Source organism: Culex pipiens, chromosome 3, assembly GCF_016801865.2.
Source record: "Culex pipiens pallens isolate TS chromosome 3, TS_CPP_V2, whole genome shotgun sequence".
Taxonomy (NCBI): domain Eukaryota; kingdom Metazoa; phylum Arthropoda; class Insecta; order Diptera; family Culicidae; genus Culex; species Culex pipiens.
The window spans coordinates 29,055,366-29,072,635 of NC_068939.1; the positions used below are offsets into that span (position 1 = coordinate 29,055,366).

At 37.7% G+C, this 17,270-nt stretch overlaps 2 protein-coding genes across 2 annotated transcripts; both read right to left on the reverse strand.

Annotated features, from left to right (window-relative positions):
• Nucleotides 1–656: 656 nt before the first annotated feature.
• LOC120425701 (odorant receptor 67d-like) lies at nt 657–1,891 on the reverse strand. Its single transcript, XM_039590296.1, has 2 exons — nt 923–1,891; nt 657–869 (listed from the first exon to the last, which is right to left on the reverse strand). Exons 1-2 carry the CDS (start codon nt 1,889–1,891, stop codon nt 657–659), a joined length of 1,182 nt encoding a protein of 393 aa, XP_039446230.1.
• A 13,442-nt stretch (nt 1,892–15,333) lies between these two features.
• On the reverse strand, nt 15,334–17,058 carry LOC120426321 (uncharacterized). The gene has a single exon (XM_039591083.1). It carries the CDS (start codon nt 17,056–17,058, stop codon nt 15,334–15,336), a length of 1,725 nt encoding a protein of 574 aa, XP_039447017.1.
• Nucleotides 17,059–17,270: the final 212 nt, after the last annotated feature.

The window sequence follows — 17,270 nt, forward strand, 5'->3', positions numbered from 1 at the left end:
AGATTATAAAAGCATTGGTTTATTTGAACTTAAGTATCGATCATTGAACACTCAATGTTCTGGACAATTTCGATTTTTTCAAATGGTTTTCTGATTAGTTTATATAATTTGGCTTTCATATTTATAAGAATAAAATTTCCCGGGAGTCTCGACCAAATTTCCCGGGAATCGAGAGGTCCAAAAATGATCGATTTCCCGGGATTTTTTTCCCGGGAATTCCCGCTCGTCACCCTCTAATAACCATCATTAAAATTAAGAGAAAAAGAACCAGGAAAATGGAAGTTTCGTAGTCCCACTCCACCATTCCCTTATTTTCTAATACCAATATCTCAGCAACTTTCTTGTTAAACATGAAACATTTGTAAAATTCTTCCTCAAACTCCTCAAAACAATGTTTTTTGAAAATTTAGAAATCAAGCCCAACATTTCAAATGGCTTAAATCATCAAAATATTTTATTCGAGGAGATTGGAAAATTTCACAAACGTTATATTTTTAAAATTAAAAATTAGACCATCAGTTGCTAAGATATTAGTCTTCTTCAGTCATTGGGAAGGCCAGCAACAAGATCAAGCCAAATAAAAAAAAAACTATGGACAAATTGAATTTTAATTTCTCATTAGTAGAATATACTGTATTCACCATTAACACGAATCATTACTGTTCCAAAAAAGTCGCCAGCAACATGACGTAAGAATAAACTTTTTTCATGATGTTATCGTAAAGCTCCAAGTTGAGAGTAGCAAACTTTCCAACGGTCAGAGTGGGAGCATTCTGGGCTCGTTCCAGCATCAGCACGAGATGTTTGGCCTGTCCAGCTGGTAGCAGATACCACTTGATGTCGTACAGATGGTCGATCAGTTGATTGTTCTACGAGATGGAAAAGTTGTCAGTTTATGAAGTGCTTCTGATTTGACGATCACCTTGGAGCTAATAACTGCCCCTAGCAGGCAGTATTGCGTAAGTTGTTCAAACAGGACGATTGTGAAGACGAACGCCATGATATCCCGAACATTAAACATCACCAAAATCGTGCTGATCATTCCGAACACGATTGCTCCAATTTTGACGAAAACCACAACATTGTAGTGTTCTTCTAGAGTTAGTTCGTACTTGATCAACAGTTGATGCAGTTGCACAAGACGGATCAACTGGGATCGAATTTCGTGGCCTTGGCTGGACTCCGGTGACTGTAGCAGCTGGTTCAACTCGTCCATTTCGTTGGCCATCGCGTCCACAAAGGCCACAACGGGCACGATCAGTGCCAGAAACAAGCAATCGATTCCAAGGAATCCACAAAAAGCTATTGGAAGCAAGGCCACGTGAAGTGCCATGGTTTCTAGGAATCCTTCCGTACATCTTTCGTCTACACCGGGCAAGCGGAACAGCAGTATGAGAATTTTCTGTCCGGCGATCCACCAAGCCGCTAGTGGCAAGAACAGTATGAACACCAGAATAACTACGTAAAGAGTGGTCATCAAGCTTTGGATCACCGTCCCAATCCGTAGTGGCCTGGCCAGGATCGATCGATTGCCGTGGTTCTCGTTGAGCACCTTAAATATCTCGTACGATTTCGCGTGCAGTGAGCTGAAGCTCGCGGGGTTCATCAAAGTCAGTGCCAACGTATGGATTCCCTGGGTGGCAAAGCTTGCATACGGCAAAGTGACCATAAACTGAATCATGTCAGATCGTGTGCTCCCGAGAAAGTACAGAACCTCGGTGGCAGCGATAAGTGCTGCCAGCACCGGGTACATCGTAAGAAGTTTAAAACGGAACTTGGGATCCAGAGCATCCACTCCGATGAGGGCGAAAAGGCGCGAAACATTTGCGAAGAGACGACCAAACAATTCTTCGCCGGAAGCGGATTTAACTCTACCGACGCGTTTAAACATCACTTACTGAATGATGGCAGGTGTTGGAACTTGTTAGTTGTTTGGAATTCATCATTGTGAATTTTTAATTGCAGCTCATTTATTAATAACTATGCTGCATTAAAAAGTTAACAATTGAACAATCCTTACCCATTAGCTGAATCCTCTTGGTGGATCTATGATTTTCCACTGATCCAAAGCAATACAAATTCCAGGTCGAACATTTTGTAGACCTCTCTACAATCACTCACATGAAAAAAAACAAAATCTGGAATTTTTTTTTGAAAAGGTCCAATAAACCAAATTTTCAGTTTTTGCTTTTTGGGTGTTTTTTAATACCCCTGACTCAAGGCGGTTTCAAAAACACCCAAAAAGAAAAACTGGAAATTTGGTTTATTGGACCATTATTGCACACTACTGTGTGGACTCCAGAAGTTTTTCTTAGAACTATTGATCTAAAGAATCTAAAGAACCCTTTTGACAGTTCCGTTAAGACCAAGTTTAAACCCTTTTCTAGACTACCCCGTAAAAAAATCCGACAATTCGCATAACTTAGTCGGGTCTAGTCGGGTGGTTTCGGCCGACTCGTTGGCCAACGAATCGGCGTCTGGTGGAAAATCGGTTGTCGAAATCAGTCAAATAAGACACGGGTTCAAACATTTGTTCGGCGAACCCGACGAACCCTATTTCAAACAGAACAGTGTTCAAGGTCAAACACGAATGAAGGTTCAAAAGCAAACCGAGTTTGCCAGCAAACTCGTCACCAGGGTTCGATTTCAATGACTGCCGATTTTTTACCGATTTAGTCTGTAAAAAAAAGAAAATCTGACTCAACCCAATTTAATCGGTCTATTCGGTCATACTAAATCGGCTAACTGGTTGTTGGAAATATTGAAGCAAAATTTTATAAACTAATCAGAAAAACATTCGAAAAATTCGAAATGGTTGCAAACATTGGATGTTAACTTGTCGAATGTTCCAATAACTATAATTGAGACAAGCCCAAAAAATGTAAACCCTGAAATTTACCTTAAAGCATACTTAGCAGTTACATCCCAGAAATAAATTATAAAGTTTTTTTTTTATTATTTGTAAAAGGGAAAACTCTTTTCAAACAGTTAAATTTCCATTATCCTCTCTCGAGCATAGCAATTTCATTTTTGATGTCAATAAGTCATTTAGTGTTTCGCATCAACCTCAATATGTATTAGAATATATTCTGGAAGAAAAATCTCTGGCAATTTGTAAAGATTGCCTTAATCTTTGTTAAGGTCCACCAATTGTGAACATTTGGGTTTTCCTGATAAATGTAATTATTTCTTTAATGAATATTTTCAGTTGACCTTAAAAAAGAAAACAACATCAATTTAAAATTGTTGTTTTGAGTTGTTATGTGTCATATTGCAAAAATCCCGATACTGGGAAATAATATATTTGCTATTTTTTTATTTCACAAAAATCTAATAACAAGTTCATGCAACAAGCTTGTGCAACTTTTGAAAAATCACTCTGTGCGAATTAAGACTCGTAAACATTTTAAACTACAATTTTGAGTTACTAAAAGCTCAAACAACGATCTTGTATTTGCAGATTCATAAAAAAATATCTAAAGGTTTAAATAGTTCCTCGAAATAATGAGGCTATTAAATAAACTTTTCTTTAAATAAGTATGAATGAATTGTAACTGAATTCATTGAAAAGAAACAAATTTATGACCTTTCCTTTTTAAATTGTTAGCAATACTGGCATACTAAAAAAAACTCCCGGGTCCCGGGAATTCCCGGGAAATTGCCAAATTCAACTCTCGATTCCCGGGAAATTCAAAATCTCGAGAATCGTCACCCTCTAGTTGTTGCTTTTGTTAACCCGATTTCGTAGGGTGTTTCGTAAGGTCGAGAACTGTCAATTTTTTTACGTGGTATCTTCAATCGATAGTTATCGGGAAACTTTTTCACGACTTCGAGTCGGAGTCGGAAATGTAGGCTTGCGAGGATTGAGTGACTCTGACTCTTACTCCGACTTCAGCTTTAAAAAAGAATTCCACTCCAACAAAACTCCCGTACAAAGTTGTTAACAATCAACAGACTCTGGCTTCTCCGACTCCAAATCCACCAACCCCGACTCAACTGTCCCGTAAAAATCTAACACTAAATTCCCAGAGTGCCCTCCATAGTTAAGAATAACTTTCTTTCCTCCTCGACACCACTCTCCGTCGACCGAGTTTGTTCCCTATTTCTTCAAGACACAACTGATCCCCCACCCTCCCCACTCCTCCACCCACCATGGGGACACCCCCAGGAGCTTTTGAATGAAGTGATGAAAAAGGAATCGCAATTTTCCCACCCACTGCTTCCAACAAGAAAAAAAAGTTGGGTGAAAAAAAATCTCTCACCCCGCTGTGTTGTGTTAAACATGGGCACGAACGCGCGCCACCACGCGGCGAACGGCGGAAGCTTTGCATAAAAATGCGGAAAATATCGACAAAGTTTCACTTCCTGGTGGTAGATTTTGCATAAATTGCATAAATCAATGGCAATTTATGAAAAAGACGTATTTTATTATCAACATAAAATAAAAAATAAAAAATTAAAAAAGAATCTTGGAAGCCTTCAAACTTTCAGGTGAATTAATCTTGCTTGCTTCGCCTTTCTCTGCCATGAAGAGTGACGACTATTCTTGTACTTGTCAGCGGTACGTACAGAGAGTGTTGTATCGAGTTGCACAGGAGGGAGGTTGCTTTCCACTATTAGCATCATTTTCTAAAAGCTGGTTCATGTCGTGCCGTCTTGTAGACTGCCGATGAGCGCACTTGGGAAGAAACGGTCCAGGAAGAGGATCTGCTTCAATTTAAATGACAACTTGTGAGTGGTGATGTTAAGATGAGTGGGCACTCGAAGGTTGTGGACATTTAAGGGAAACAGTTTCCAAGAGTTCGTTGTATTGAGGACTTTGAATTTATATTATTTTTTAACTAAATCAAAGTTAAAACATCAAAACACAGTAGGCCAGACAGAGTTCAACCTTTTACTTTGACATAAGCCGCCTTACCAAGGGCCGGCATGGCCAACTTTGTTTTACATCAGAGCTATAAAAAAGTTCCCCTGCTCGTTCTAAAACGAGCCACATTAATTTCACTTCCGGATCCCGGAAGTTTACTTACAAACAACATCCGGAGGGAAAGTTTGCACAGACCTTCTTCCACCTTCACCTCACATTTGATTTCCACGTATGAATTTAGGAGGAAAAAGGTTTTTTCAACCACCAACATCTGCAGATGGGTGGGGTCAAACGGGGGAGGAAATGTTAGTAAGAACTTTGTCACAGTTTATGTAGGATTGAAATTTATTCTGTAATTAAATGCTTGTTTACAGTAGGAGAGTTTAGAAAAGTTATTTTTGTAAAAAGTTTCACGTCAATCAATCTTAAATAACACAAAAAGCAGAGCAACTGATGAATTAAATTATGCATATTGAGTATGCCATCTCAGCAGTTCTCTCAGATTTCGGTCATTCGATTTTTGTTGTATTTTTTAATTCGGCTGTTCATACAAAAATGATGCATGAAATTCAAAAATCTGTATCTTTTGAAGGAATTTTTTGATCGATTTGGTGTCTTCGGCAAAGTTGTAGGTATGGATACGGACTACACTGGAAAAAAATGATACACGGTAAAATATTTTGGTGATTTTTTATTTATTTTTTTGTCACTAAAAGTTGATTTGCCAACTTTTCAGAAATTTCCAGGTTGTGCAAAAAATCTTTGACCGAGTTATGAATTTTTGAATCATTACTGATTTTTTCAAAAAATCGGAATATTGGTCGCAAAAATTTTTTAACTTCATTTTTCGATGTAAAATCAAATTTGCAATCAAAAAGTACTTTAGTGAAATTTTGATAAGGTGCACCGTTTTCAAGTTATAGTCATTTTCAGGTAACTTTTTTGAAATAAGTTGCAGCTTTTATTTTTTTTAATTTATTGCACATGTTTGCCCACTTTTGAAAAAAATATTTTTGAAAAGTTGAGAAAATTCGCTATATTATGCTTTTTTGAACTTTGTTAATACGACCCTTAGTTGCTGAGATATTGCCATGCAAAGGTTTAAAAACAGGAAAATTGATGTTTTCTAAGTCTCACTCAAACAACCCACCATTTTCTAATGTCGATATCTCAGCAACTAATGGTCCGATTTTCAATGTTAAAATATGAAACATTTGTGAAATTTGCCGATCTTTTCGAAAAAATATTATCAAAATTTTTAAACTAGGACTTACATTTTAAAAGGGCGTAATATTTAATTTTTGACCCTTTTGAAATGTTAGTCTTGGTTTAAACATTTTGAAAATATTTTTTTCGAATCGATCAGAAAATTTTACAAATGTTTCATATTTTAACATTGAAAAACGGACCATTAGTTGCTGAGATATCGACATTAGAAAATGATGGGTTGTTTGGGTGAGACTTAGAAAACATAAATTTTCCTGTTTTTAAACCTTTGCATGGCAATATCTCAGCAACTAAGGGTCGTTTTAACAAAGTTCAAAAAAGCAAAATATGGAGAGTTTTCTCAGCTTTTCAAAAATATTTTTTTCAAAAGTGGGCAAACATGTGCACTAATTTAAAAAAAACTGCAGCTATTTTCAAAAAAGTTATCTGAAAATGACTATAACTTGAAAACGGTGCACCTTATCAAAATTTCACTAAAGTACTTTTTGATTCCAAATTTAATTTTACATCGAAAAATGAAGTTGAAAAATTTTTGCGACCAATGTTTCGATTTTTTGAAAAAATCAGTATTGATTCAAAAATTCATAACTCGGTCAAAAATTTTTTGCACATCCTGGAAATTTCTGAAAAGTTGGCATCTGATGTTCTCTAAAACATATAAAAAAAATAAAAATAGTATTTTTTTTTACAAAGCAAGTTTTAGTGACAAAAAGTTAAATAAAAAAAAACACCAAAAAATTTTTTATCGCGTATCATTTTTTTCCAGTGTAGTCCGTATCCATACCTACAACTTTGCCGAAGACACCAAATCGATCAAAAAATTCCTTCAAAAGATACAGATTATCCTACATCGTTTTGTATGGACAGCTGAAAAATTTGTATGGAAAAGTATATGGACAAACTAATGATGCAAAATGGCTTCTTTGGGCATACCGAAGGTACCAAAAAAGTTTCAGTCGGATTAAAAAATACAACAAAAATCGAATGACCGAAATCTGAGAGAACTGCTCAGCTCTTCATACAAAAATGGTACAGTTGTAACTTTTGAGTGAGTTTTTTGATCAATTTGGTGTCTTGGGCAAAGTTGTAGGTATTGTTGAGAAAAAATAGGTACACGGAAAAAATATATTTTTTAATCAACTTATTTTTCACAAAAACTAAATTTCCTAAAATACGTATTTTTTGATTTTCGAGATTAAGTAAGGAAGTATGGTCAAAAAATCTGCCTTTAAGATATGATTTTTAGAAAAAAATAGTGATTTTTGCAAAAAAATCGAACAATTTTACGTAACATATGTAAAATGGTGAAGTTACCGGCTCCGTGGCTTAATGGTTACGGCTTCTGTCTCCCAAGCAGAAGGTTCAGAGATCAAATCCCGGTCGGAACCTTTGAAATTTGGAATCAGGAATTAAATTAATAAAAACTAAAATGAATCAGGTGGGATTCGAACTCACACCTTTGGATTGGTGGTGGTCTGGGACGCTAAGCAGTCGGCCATCAGAAGGTTTACACTCTAGCAGTGAATTGATCCGTAGTGTTGAAACATGTTATCTCTTCTTCTCATATTATTAAATACACGCTGATCCCTGATTTGCCTGAGGGGATTAGAAGTCTAAATATAGATCGAGTTTCCTTCAGATGCTTGCTTCTATGTTTAGGCGGGGCCAAACAATGCCCAGCGACCTCGGAATTGGACCGCAAGGAGCTCTGTCATTCTGAAATGGGTCGTTGGAAGCAGCGCGAGGGCTATCACCACCTAATACCCGGGACTGAGATAAGCTGTATCAGCATTCGGCATATACACAGACTGATACAAATTATACTTTCCCATAATTTCGCTACCGGTTAGCGGGTATTGGATTGGACCACACACACATATGTAAAATGGTGAAGTTTCATTAAAAGGATTCGGAGATTTGAATTTTGAAGGAAAGTCCAGAAAAAATTTGAGCTCGATTGGAGAACCTTTTTTTCGAACATGCTGTTTTCGTAAGGAATTGCTGATTATGAGTTTTTCAAAGCTTTATCTATGGAAAATATATTTTTTTAATGCCCAGCCATTGTGACAAATAAAGCATATTTTGCTTGAATGATTGAATTCAGATCCACTAATTTTAACTGATGACATGTTTTCTTGAACTTCAGTAGCTTTTATAGCAGTGATTTTACTCATTTTCCATTGTTCAGTAGTAAAATAAAAAATAAATGCATCCACCTGAGTGTTTCCAAGCACCTCCCCTTAATATCCGATCACAATCAATTCAAACATTGGTCAAAAAGAACAAAAAGAATGGTCCAAAAATATTTTGACCAACGTGGACACGCGCTGGCTCCCCTCCGTCTCCGGCCAACCGTCTGGGTGAACTTGGGATGATTTATTAGATGTGTCGCATAATGGTCCCATTTCCACCCACCGACCACCCACATGGTCCTCGTCACCACCATTCTAGGATATTGGATCGCTCGGCAAGGACCTGCCTACCTGACAAGTGGCGGTCCCCTCCACACAGCAATCTTACATGGCAAAGCTTTCGTCGGGGCATTACGGCTGTTATTAGAAAGGAAGAATAAGAGGGTAAAAGCAAAACTAATCTGAGGAAGCAAAAAAGAGCCATTCTTTTGAGGGAGAAAAAAAAGTTAAGAAAGCTCTTTTGTGGAGAATATGGTTGGAACGACAAACCGCCAAATTGTGGGGTATTTCGGGACAAGGACGTAACGAGCATACTTGAATGGGAAAAGCAAGTACAACAATGGGAAAAGGGAGAGAAAGCTTTCATTCTTTCTTTTCTGTTGAATGGGGAATAAGATTGGGCAAAAAAAAGGCGCTTCTGTGGCAACTCGTACGCACAGAGTTTGGGGGTGGTTGTGGATCTAATTTATACAGTGAACGCAATTTCTTGCGAACAATGACAAAAGTCTCGAAATAGAAACATTTACCCTAGTAAGAAATATACCCGAAAAAAGGAACAATGTGTGGATTTCCCTTTGTAAGTCCTATACTGCCCATGTTCGCATGTTCGCATAAATGTCCCATATGCAAAAACAGCAAGCTGAGAAAAACGCATTTGAAGTTTGTCCCATACATAAGGCTACGTGTTAAGTTTCCGCGAAAAAACTGGATTTCCTCCTGATTTCTAGAACAAAGTACTGGATGTTATAGGCTTTTCTGAAAGATCATTCGATTTTGAACAAAACTGCATCATTAACTCAAAAACGATGAAAATGCATATGGGACATTTATGCGATCAGGGGCAGTATAGGAAGTATACTGCTGTTTTTTCCCCTCTCTCATTCTGGGAAAATGAATTTGCATGAGTGATAGCTTATTTTTTTACACTATGAGGGACGAAGGACGAAAGTAGGGCCAGGGGTTGATTGATTCGTGATTTATTAAATTCATAGTGCTCCGTCCTTGCTAGAAAGCAGTCTTGAATAAATTTTGTTTGAAGTGTTTGTTGATGGAGCAGGTTCCTAAGGTTACGAGAATTCGTTAAAAAGTTTTTGATTAAGTGAAAGCTCGAATGGAACAATCCGCTGAGTTCATCTTTTCTGAAAGGGAGTCGCGGATGACTTTCAAAAGACTTTGGAAAATTGTAATGTAATTGGATTTGCGTTCTGGAAGTGTTTTCCACTATTTTTTACTCACCCGTATACTGGATTTTCGATTAAATATTCATAATTCATACAATCAATATTTCTTCCTTTTCTTTTCAGGTATCGTATGTATCAAATTTTCAAAGTACAACATTACTTGCGCATCGGAGGAGAGAGCAGAAACTTACACAAATGATGATCAAACTGGAGTGTTATCAGCTATCGGTATCTGTAAATCAGCGTGGCATAAAAACCTATTTTTGACCAAATCAAATTTCAGGATAAATTTTGAAAATGTTCATGATATATTTATTCGAAACAGAGCACTTCTCTGCGATATTTTTTGATTTTTTTATCTGCTTGAAACTTACCTTGGTACCTTCCCTGTGACCAACGAAAACGTTTCATCGCTTGCGTACTATCTTGTGACACGTCTTCTGTAAAAAGATATGACTTGTCACAAGATAGCACACAAGCGACGATTTCTTGTCATCGGTTCGTCCACATATTTCTCCATACAAATGTAACAGCTGTCCATACAAAAATGGCGAGAAAATAATTTTGATTGATTTGGTGTCTTCACTTAAGTTGTAATCATTAGTAAGGACATTGCAGAGTGGTCCAGATCGCAAAATTAAGTGGAAAATGTATTTTCCGAAAAATGGTGACGTTTTGGAGCTTTGGTGTCTTCAGAAGAGTTGTTGCAAATGGAAAGGGTCAACTTTTGGTTTGGTTTAAAATTAGGGTGGTTCACGATTAGGGTGATTTTTAAAATCTAACTTTTCAGGAATATTTTTGGGAATTTTTATGTCTTCTAAAAAGTTGTTGGGCTAGCCAATTCAAGCAACTTTGTCCAAGACACCAAAATTTTATCTCGTAATCTACGCCTTATATGACCAAATTTATAGAAAGCATCTGAGCAAACCTTCAAAAATCAGTTTTTTGAACGTGGCAATTCAGAGTTAACTTTTAGAGAAAAGTGATATTCGGAGCACTTTTAGAGCTCTACAAAACGAACATTTTCATTTTTCGACATGTCAATTTGGACTTAAGAGTCAAAAGCTACAGCCATTTTAGGGTAAAAAAGATGCAAATTTAAAACTTAAATATCTCGAAATGGCGCAAGCCAAATTTTAAGCACTAGGTTGCATTTGAGAGAGGAAATCTAGCTTTACAAACGCTGAAAAAATCTCTGGGGTGTTTTTCTTTAAACTTGAGATATCTTCATTTGAAAAAGTCTAATTTTCAAGGGAAACCCATATGGGACCACCCTAACGAAATTCGAAAATTGTCCAAATATATGTTTTTCCATGTAATTTTTCCCGCTGAATCTGAATCTGCCCTCAGAATTGAGCCAAAATGTCAACAAATCGATTTTTGGTCATATTTTGGGTTTCCATGTAAAATTATCATTCAAACCCAAAATATGACCAAAAATCGATTTGTTGACATTTTGGCTCAATTCTGAGGGCAGATTCAGATTCAGCGGGAAAAATTACATCGAAAAACATATATTTGGACAATTTTCGAATTTTGTTAGGGTGGTCCCATATGGTTTTCCCTTGAAAATTAGACTTTTTCAAATGAAGATATCTCAAGTTTAAAGAAAAACACCCCAGAGATTTTTTCAGCGTTTGTAGTGCTAGATCTCCACTTTCAAATGCAACCTAGTGCTTAAAATTTGGCTTGCGCCATTTCGAGATATTTAAGTTTAAAATTTGCATCTTTTTTACCCTAAAATGACTGTAGCTTTTGACTCTTAAGTCCAAATTGACATGTCAAAAAATGAAAATGTTCGTTTTGTAGAGCTCTAAAAGTGCTCCGAATATCACTTTTCTCTTAAAGTTAACCCTGAATTGCCACGTTCAAAAAACTGATTTTTGAAGGTTTGCTCAGATGCTTTCTATAAATTTGGTCATATAAGGCGTAGATTACGAGATAAAATTTTGGTGTCTTGGACAAAGTTGCTTGAATTGGCCAGCCCAACAACTTTTTAGAAGACATAAAAATTCCCAAAAATATTCCTGAAAAGTTAGATTTTCAAAATCACCCTAATCGTGAACCACCCTAATTTTAAACCAAACCAAAAGTTGACCCTTTCCATTTGCAACAACTCTTCTGAAGACACCAAAGCTCCAAAACGTCACCATTTTTCGGAAAATCCATTTTCTACTTAATTTTGCGATCTGGACTACAGTGCATTGCTGAAAAAAGCTGATTTTTAAGTGAACTTTTTGTCACTTGAGTTTCTCGAAAACACTATTTTTGGATTATTTATTTTTTAGGTATGTTTTAGGGGACAAAAAATGCCATCTTGTAAGGTATGGCTCAGCTAGGGCAAAAAATGTTTGAGATTTGTTGATACAGTGCACCGTTTCCTATGTTACAGCCGTTTTTTAAAGGTAAACTTCAATTTTCGACCTCTAAAGCGTAGTGTCCATGTTTACCCATCCTGATTTTTTTAAAGATCAGACAATTTCACATATCTTGGGCAATATTTAGTTTTTGACTGAGAAATATTTGGATAAAATTTGATTTTACATTAAAAAATTACGTAAATATGTTTTCGACTTTGCATCCGCAGTTTCCGTAAAATCATGACTGTTTTGAAAAATTGGAAACATTGCGAAATCAACTTTGAGCAGCTTGTGCCATAGCTCAACCAAAACAAATAGTAAAAAATGAGATTTTTCTAAATTAATTATTTTGAAATTATCCACACTTTTGAAATACGAATTTTCTTTGCATTTTTTTTATTTGAATGAAACTTTGTTCTTGCATTCTATACATCAAAAGATACCATTTTGTTTTATTTTTGTTTTGCCATTCAATTCTGCGAGCTGGTTTTACAAAACAGGTATGTGAAAAAATTAAAGTATCTTGAGAAGAAATTTGGAAGAAACCAATTCGGTAAAGATGTAGATCACAGATTAGGACTTTTTAGAAAAATAGGTGGAAAAAAGAATTTCTTTAAATTTTTGATTACTATAAGTGGGTATAAGTTGTACCAACAAAATTTTTGTTTCGATTTTTTTTAGGGGAATAAAAACGGCATTTTTTGCGCTAAGGATAATGAAAAACTTGCATGTGGATCTGCTGAATAAAATTTTATAAAATAAATATATTGAGAAATCAAATTTTTCAATCGAAAAAAGCGTAATATTTTGTTAAACAGTGTACCATTTCAAAGTTAAATGCATTTTAACCTTCGGGAAGTCGCGTGTTTTCGTCATTCTTACAAGTGCCCTTACAAAGTGTGTACAAAGTACACGTATGCGACCTCCGGTGGGTTAATTTAGTCAATTCAGTCCAGATATAGGGACATTGAAGTGCTTTATTTCATATTCGATTGTCAATGAAATAAAATAAAACTCTTTTGAAAGAATCTGCTCTTTTGAAAAAACAAATAATTTCGGCACGTTTCAAGCACGTAATTTAAAAATGAAAAAAAAAAAACGATAAAATTACCTTAACATATTAGTTCTAATGAACCAAATCGATTCCGTCGATAACCAACGCCTTTTCTTCAGGCAAATTTGGATGCAATAAGCTTTATTGGTAGCCATTTTTAAGTAAGTACATCTCTCGGATTAGTTTTCAAAAAGCCGTAAGAGCCATTGGTAAACAAAGTCCTTTTTGCATCGGTATTCGACCTACTTACGAAAAACTAATATCAAAAATGCTCGAGATTGTTCATCTACACGTCCTTCAAGTGCCCCAAACTTAAAATAAATGAAATTTTGTTTCATTTTCGAGAAAAACAAAAAATAGTGTCAGAGGTCACGATGGCTCTTACGGCTTTTTGAAAACTCACCCGAGAATCTATTTAATTAATTATTATCTTGAAGGTTTGGTTAGAAATCAGCGTAAACAAAATTTATTTTTGAAAATGTGAATTCAAAAAAACATTATAAACTGTCATTCATAAAATCCATGATCAGGTTGCGAATCTTTTTATCAGCACCATGTTTCACAACAGTGCATGATAAGTTGAGACAACTTTTCCGTAGTAAGGGATATTTTTACTGAACTATGCCAATTAGATTGAAACGCTTGAAAAAGACTGCAAACAGCCAAGATATCCATTCCAAAATGCTACAATCGGCAACAATGTTGCAACAAGTAGGTCAACTGGTGTGCTGCCATTTCTAATCCTCCCTGATTATGGGTTTATTTATGTTTAATGATAATAACCCCTTGCGAGTTGCGATGAAGCTCTGTGGGAAATGAGGTTAACAAAAGTTCAAGTGAAGTTGATCTAAAATTCCGCTGATTATCTATTTATAGGAACGTTCTTTAGCTTGCGAAACACATTCTGCTTTGGTAGTTGTAGCAGCTAGAATGATTGATTAGAGGGAATCATTCAGAACTCCACTTGTTGCCCACAAGTGCAGAACTAGACTTCCTGGCGATTTTACGCTGGCTTTGGTATAACATTTGATGACATGTATGTCCTGTGTTGAATTCCCAAAGGTTGTGACCTTTATATGACTTTTCCGATGGCAGTATATTCTGGGGGCAATGGCAGAAGAGATATGAATGTTTGAAACGTTTCTGGATAAATAACAATTATTGCAGTAGCTATTGCAAACATCGCAGTGTAGTGATTTAAAGCGATTCAGCCAACAACTGGTTGACTTTTGTGATGACTTGCCATAAAGCCCTGACATACCATCGTCATCCTTAAGGAAGTCTTCATCCTCACATTTTTCTCACTGACTTAGCAGGAAAAAAAATATTCAAGAAGGGTGGAACAATCGTCTTAACGCGAACCCTCCGACTATCAATCATCTAAATCGGCTTCCCAGGGGCCAACTGCAGGAGACAGGGTGGGAAGCTAAACCCGCGGGGACACCGCCACACCAAAAATGGGGTCAAAGTCTTGTTTTGTAACCACGGCACGCGTTGGGCGGACCCGAACTTTTAACGATCCTGGCAGTAAGCTGGAAACCAATTTCCAGCGCAGCATTCGATATTTCTAAATATTTTATGCCCGCTTTCCGGAGGGGAAGGGGGGAGGGGGTATTTCCGTAAATGAGAATCTTAAAATTCATCGTACTGAAATATTCAACGCGGCAGGCAGCCTGCACACAAAGAGAGGAACATAAAATGGGCCACACTTGCTGGGCGAGGGAAAAACCGCACAAAATTTCCTCCAAACTCAAAGAAAACCAAGCATTTTTATGACCAAGTAGGTGCCGGCCCATGTTTCATCCGGTTTTACGACCTTTGGCTCGATAATGCAAACAACCGGCGACTGCCACCGGGAGGGTACACCTGGGTCACGCTGGCAACACTTCTTGCTGGCGTCGTTGGAATGGCAACGCTCAATAACAATAATACTAATGTCATAGGGTCGGAAGGTCCAGATGAGCTGGTGAGTGGTGATAATAAAAAATGCAAAGAAGTGCAAGAAAAGACTCGACAATCGAAGTGGCATTTAAGGCGAAAAGAGTAGGTTCGGATGGTGGGTAGATTATGACTGACTATCGTATTTTGCAATTTATGTTTGTACTTATTGATACTATTGCAATCACCATCAATGCAAGATGAAAAATCTAATGTCTTGAGTTTAAATCTTATAACAATATGTTTTTCTTCAAATGTCAAATAAATAAGTGTTGCAACGAGTTCATCATCAAATTTAACGTTCCAGCTTGAGTACTCTTGCGTTGAACCGTTTCGCCAAGTGCTCCCCTACAAACCCAACCAAGCTGACGCACAGTCCAACTCCCAAAGCCAACCAGGCCGGTTGCATGTCGTCAAAGTTGAGATCCGCCTTCTCGTTGATATCCACCCTGGGTCTCCTCCCAATGTACTTCGACCGAATCTCATCGCGCCATTGCTGCTTCCATAAGCCCATGAAGCCAGTTTCAGTCAGCGTGATGTGAATGAAGCGAAGTTCTTTCACCAGCTGATTCCGCGGAGAAACCCAGTACAGCTCAAACCCACTGAAATGTTCGAAATCAAGCACCACATAGAACGGCTGCATGCGCTCGTAATCGAAAGCCACGTCCTTGAACACATCGACGTAGTCGCTGTTCCAATAAACGGCGGCGTCAGGACGTGTTTCGTGAAACTCTGTTCGCGTTCCTTGCGCTACAAACCTCTTGAGGACCGAGTCCACGACAAACTGTGGGTTATGCTCCAAATCTTCGTACAGCTTGATTCCGGACTGGTAGAGGTCATCCAGTGTTTGAACCCGTTGAATCGAAGGTTTGCTGACCATCAGCGAGACGATCTTGGTCTCGAAGGCGTTTGACATGAAGAACATCAAGATGATCAACGAAAGTAGAATGATCTTTTCGGGACGACCTGCTCGGTGAAGATCGTGCTTTTCGTAGCCGCACACCACAAGCAGCACCGGATCGTTTTCAATCAGGGTTGGAAACAGTCGCTTTGCAATTTCGGACAGAACGAGTATCGTCACCAGCAGCGTCCAAACTTGCCAGCTGAAAGGCATGGCCAGCAGTTCGGCGGTGTTCACTGGTCGATCCCGGGGTACAGCTATTTTGGAAAATACCATGTGGGTAGTGAAAACTTGTCGGAAATTTCTGGGAATCGTTGCATCTGGCCTATCGAAGGTCATGTAGATTAGCAAAATATCGGCTCCATTTCCCGCTGAATGATTTTGATAGCACTGTTGATACGCTTCGTCGGACGCTTCACAATTGTGAGGATACTCGGCAGTCGTCGTATTCAAGTATCGGGCCGTTTCGTTCAGCCACTTTGAATTCCATGCGAACGATAGTACTCGCTCATCCTTGATGTAAGTGATGTTACGTCCCTGCATACTTCGGCGACAGTACGAAAACAGATACATCGGATGCTGCTCCCTGGGTCGGTTCCAGCAGTAAACCCCGTTGCACTGATAGACATCCTTTGAGGTATCACCAATGTAAACGAAGTAATTGAAACTGGCGTAATACACGTGTCCCTGCATCTGGATCATCGCTGGGGTATAAAGTTCATCGACGAATACTAGCATCTTGGTGGCTGGATCAAACAGATACATAAAGTAAAACATGTCAACGATGACATCGAACGACTCTAAATGGCTAACGTTGTTTCCCGTGTGTAACAACAGCAGGGAAGGATTCCAGGGCAGCTTATACACGTTAGTACGTTCAGATCCATTGACCACGTACTTGGCCACGTGGTCCAATCGGGGTGATTTCAAAATGGCGTCCAAGATGTTGTCATGGGGATAATGTGGGGCAACATCGTAGAAAACACAGCTGAACGCGCCCGGTTTCACGCTGATCAGGTACTCGATTGACTTTAGCACAATATTTAGAGTATCTAAGTTGTAAGCCGAACACAACGCAATTCCTAGTAGAAGCTGAAAGACAAGTCCGATGTCCCTCATGGTTGATTTTTAAATGATTTCTTAATTGTTTTTTGTTTGTTTGAGTCAGTCTTCTTCGAATACGTCAACTTAGTAGTTTTTCAGTACACGACTGTTGACGGAATTGTGTAGAGAAGTCGTTTTTTGACATTATCAGTACGTATATATCAAATAGAAAAATCATGAAGTCTGATCTAGAGCTTTTATTGAAATTGTTTCTCCGTCTTGTGCTG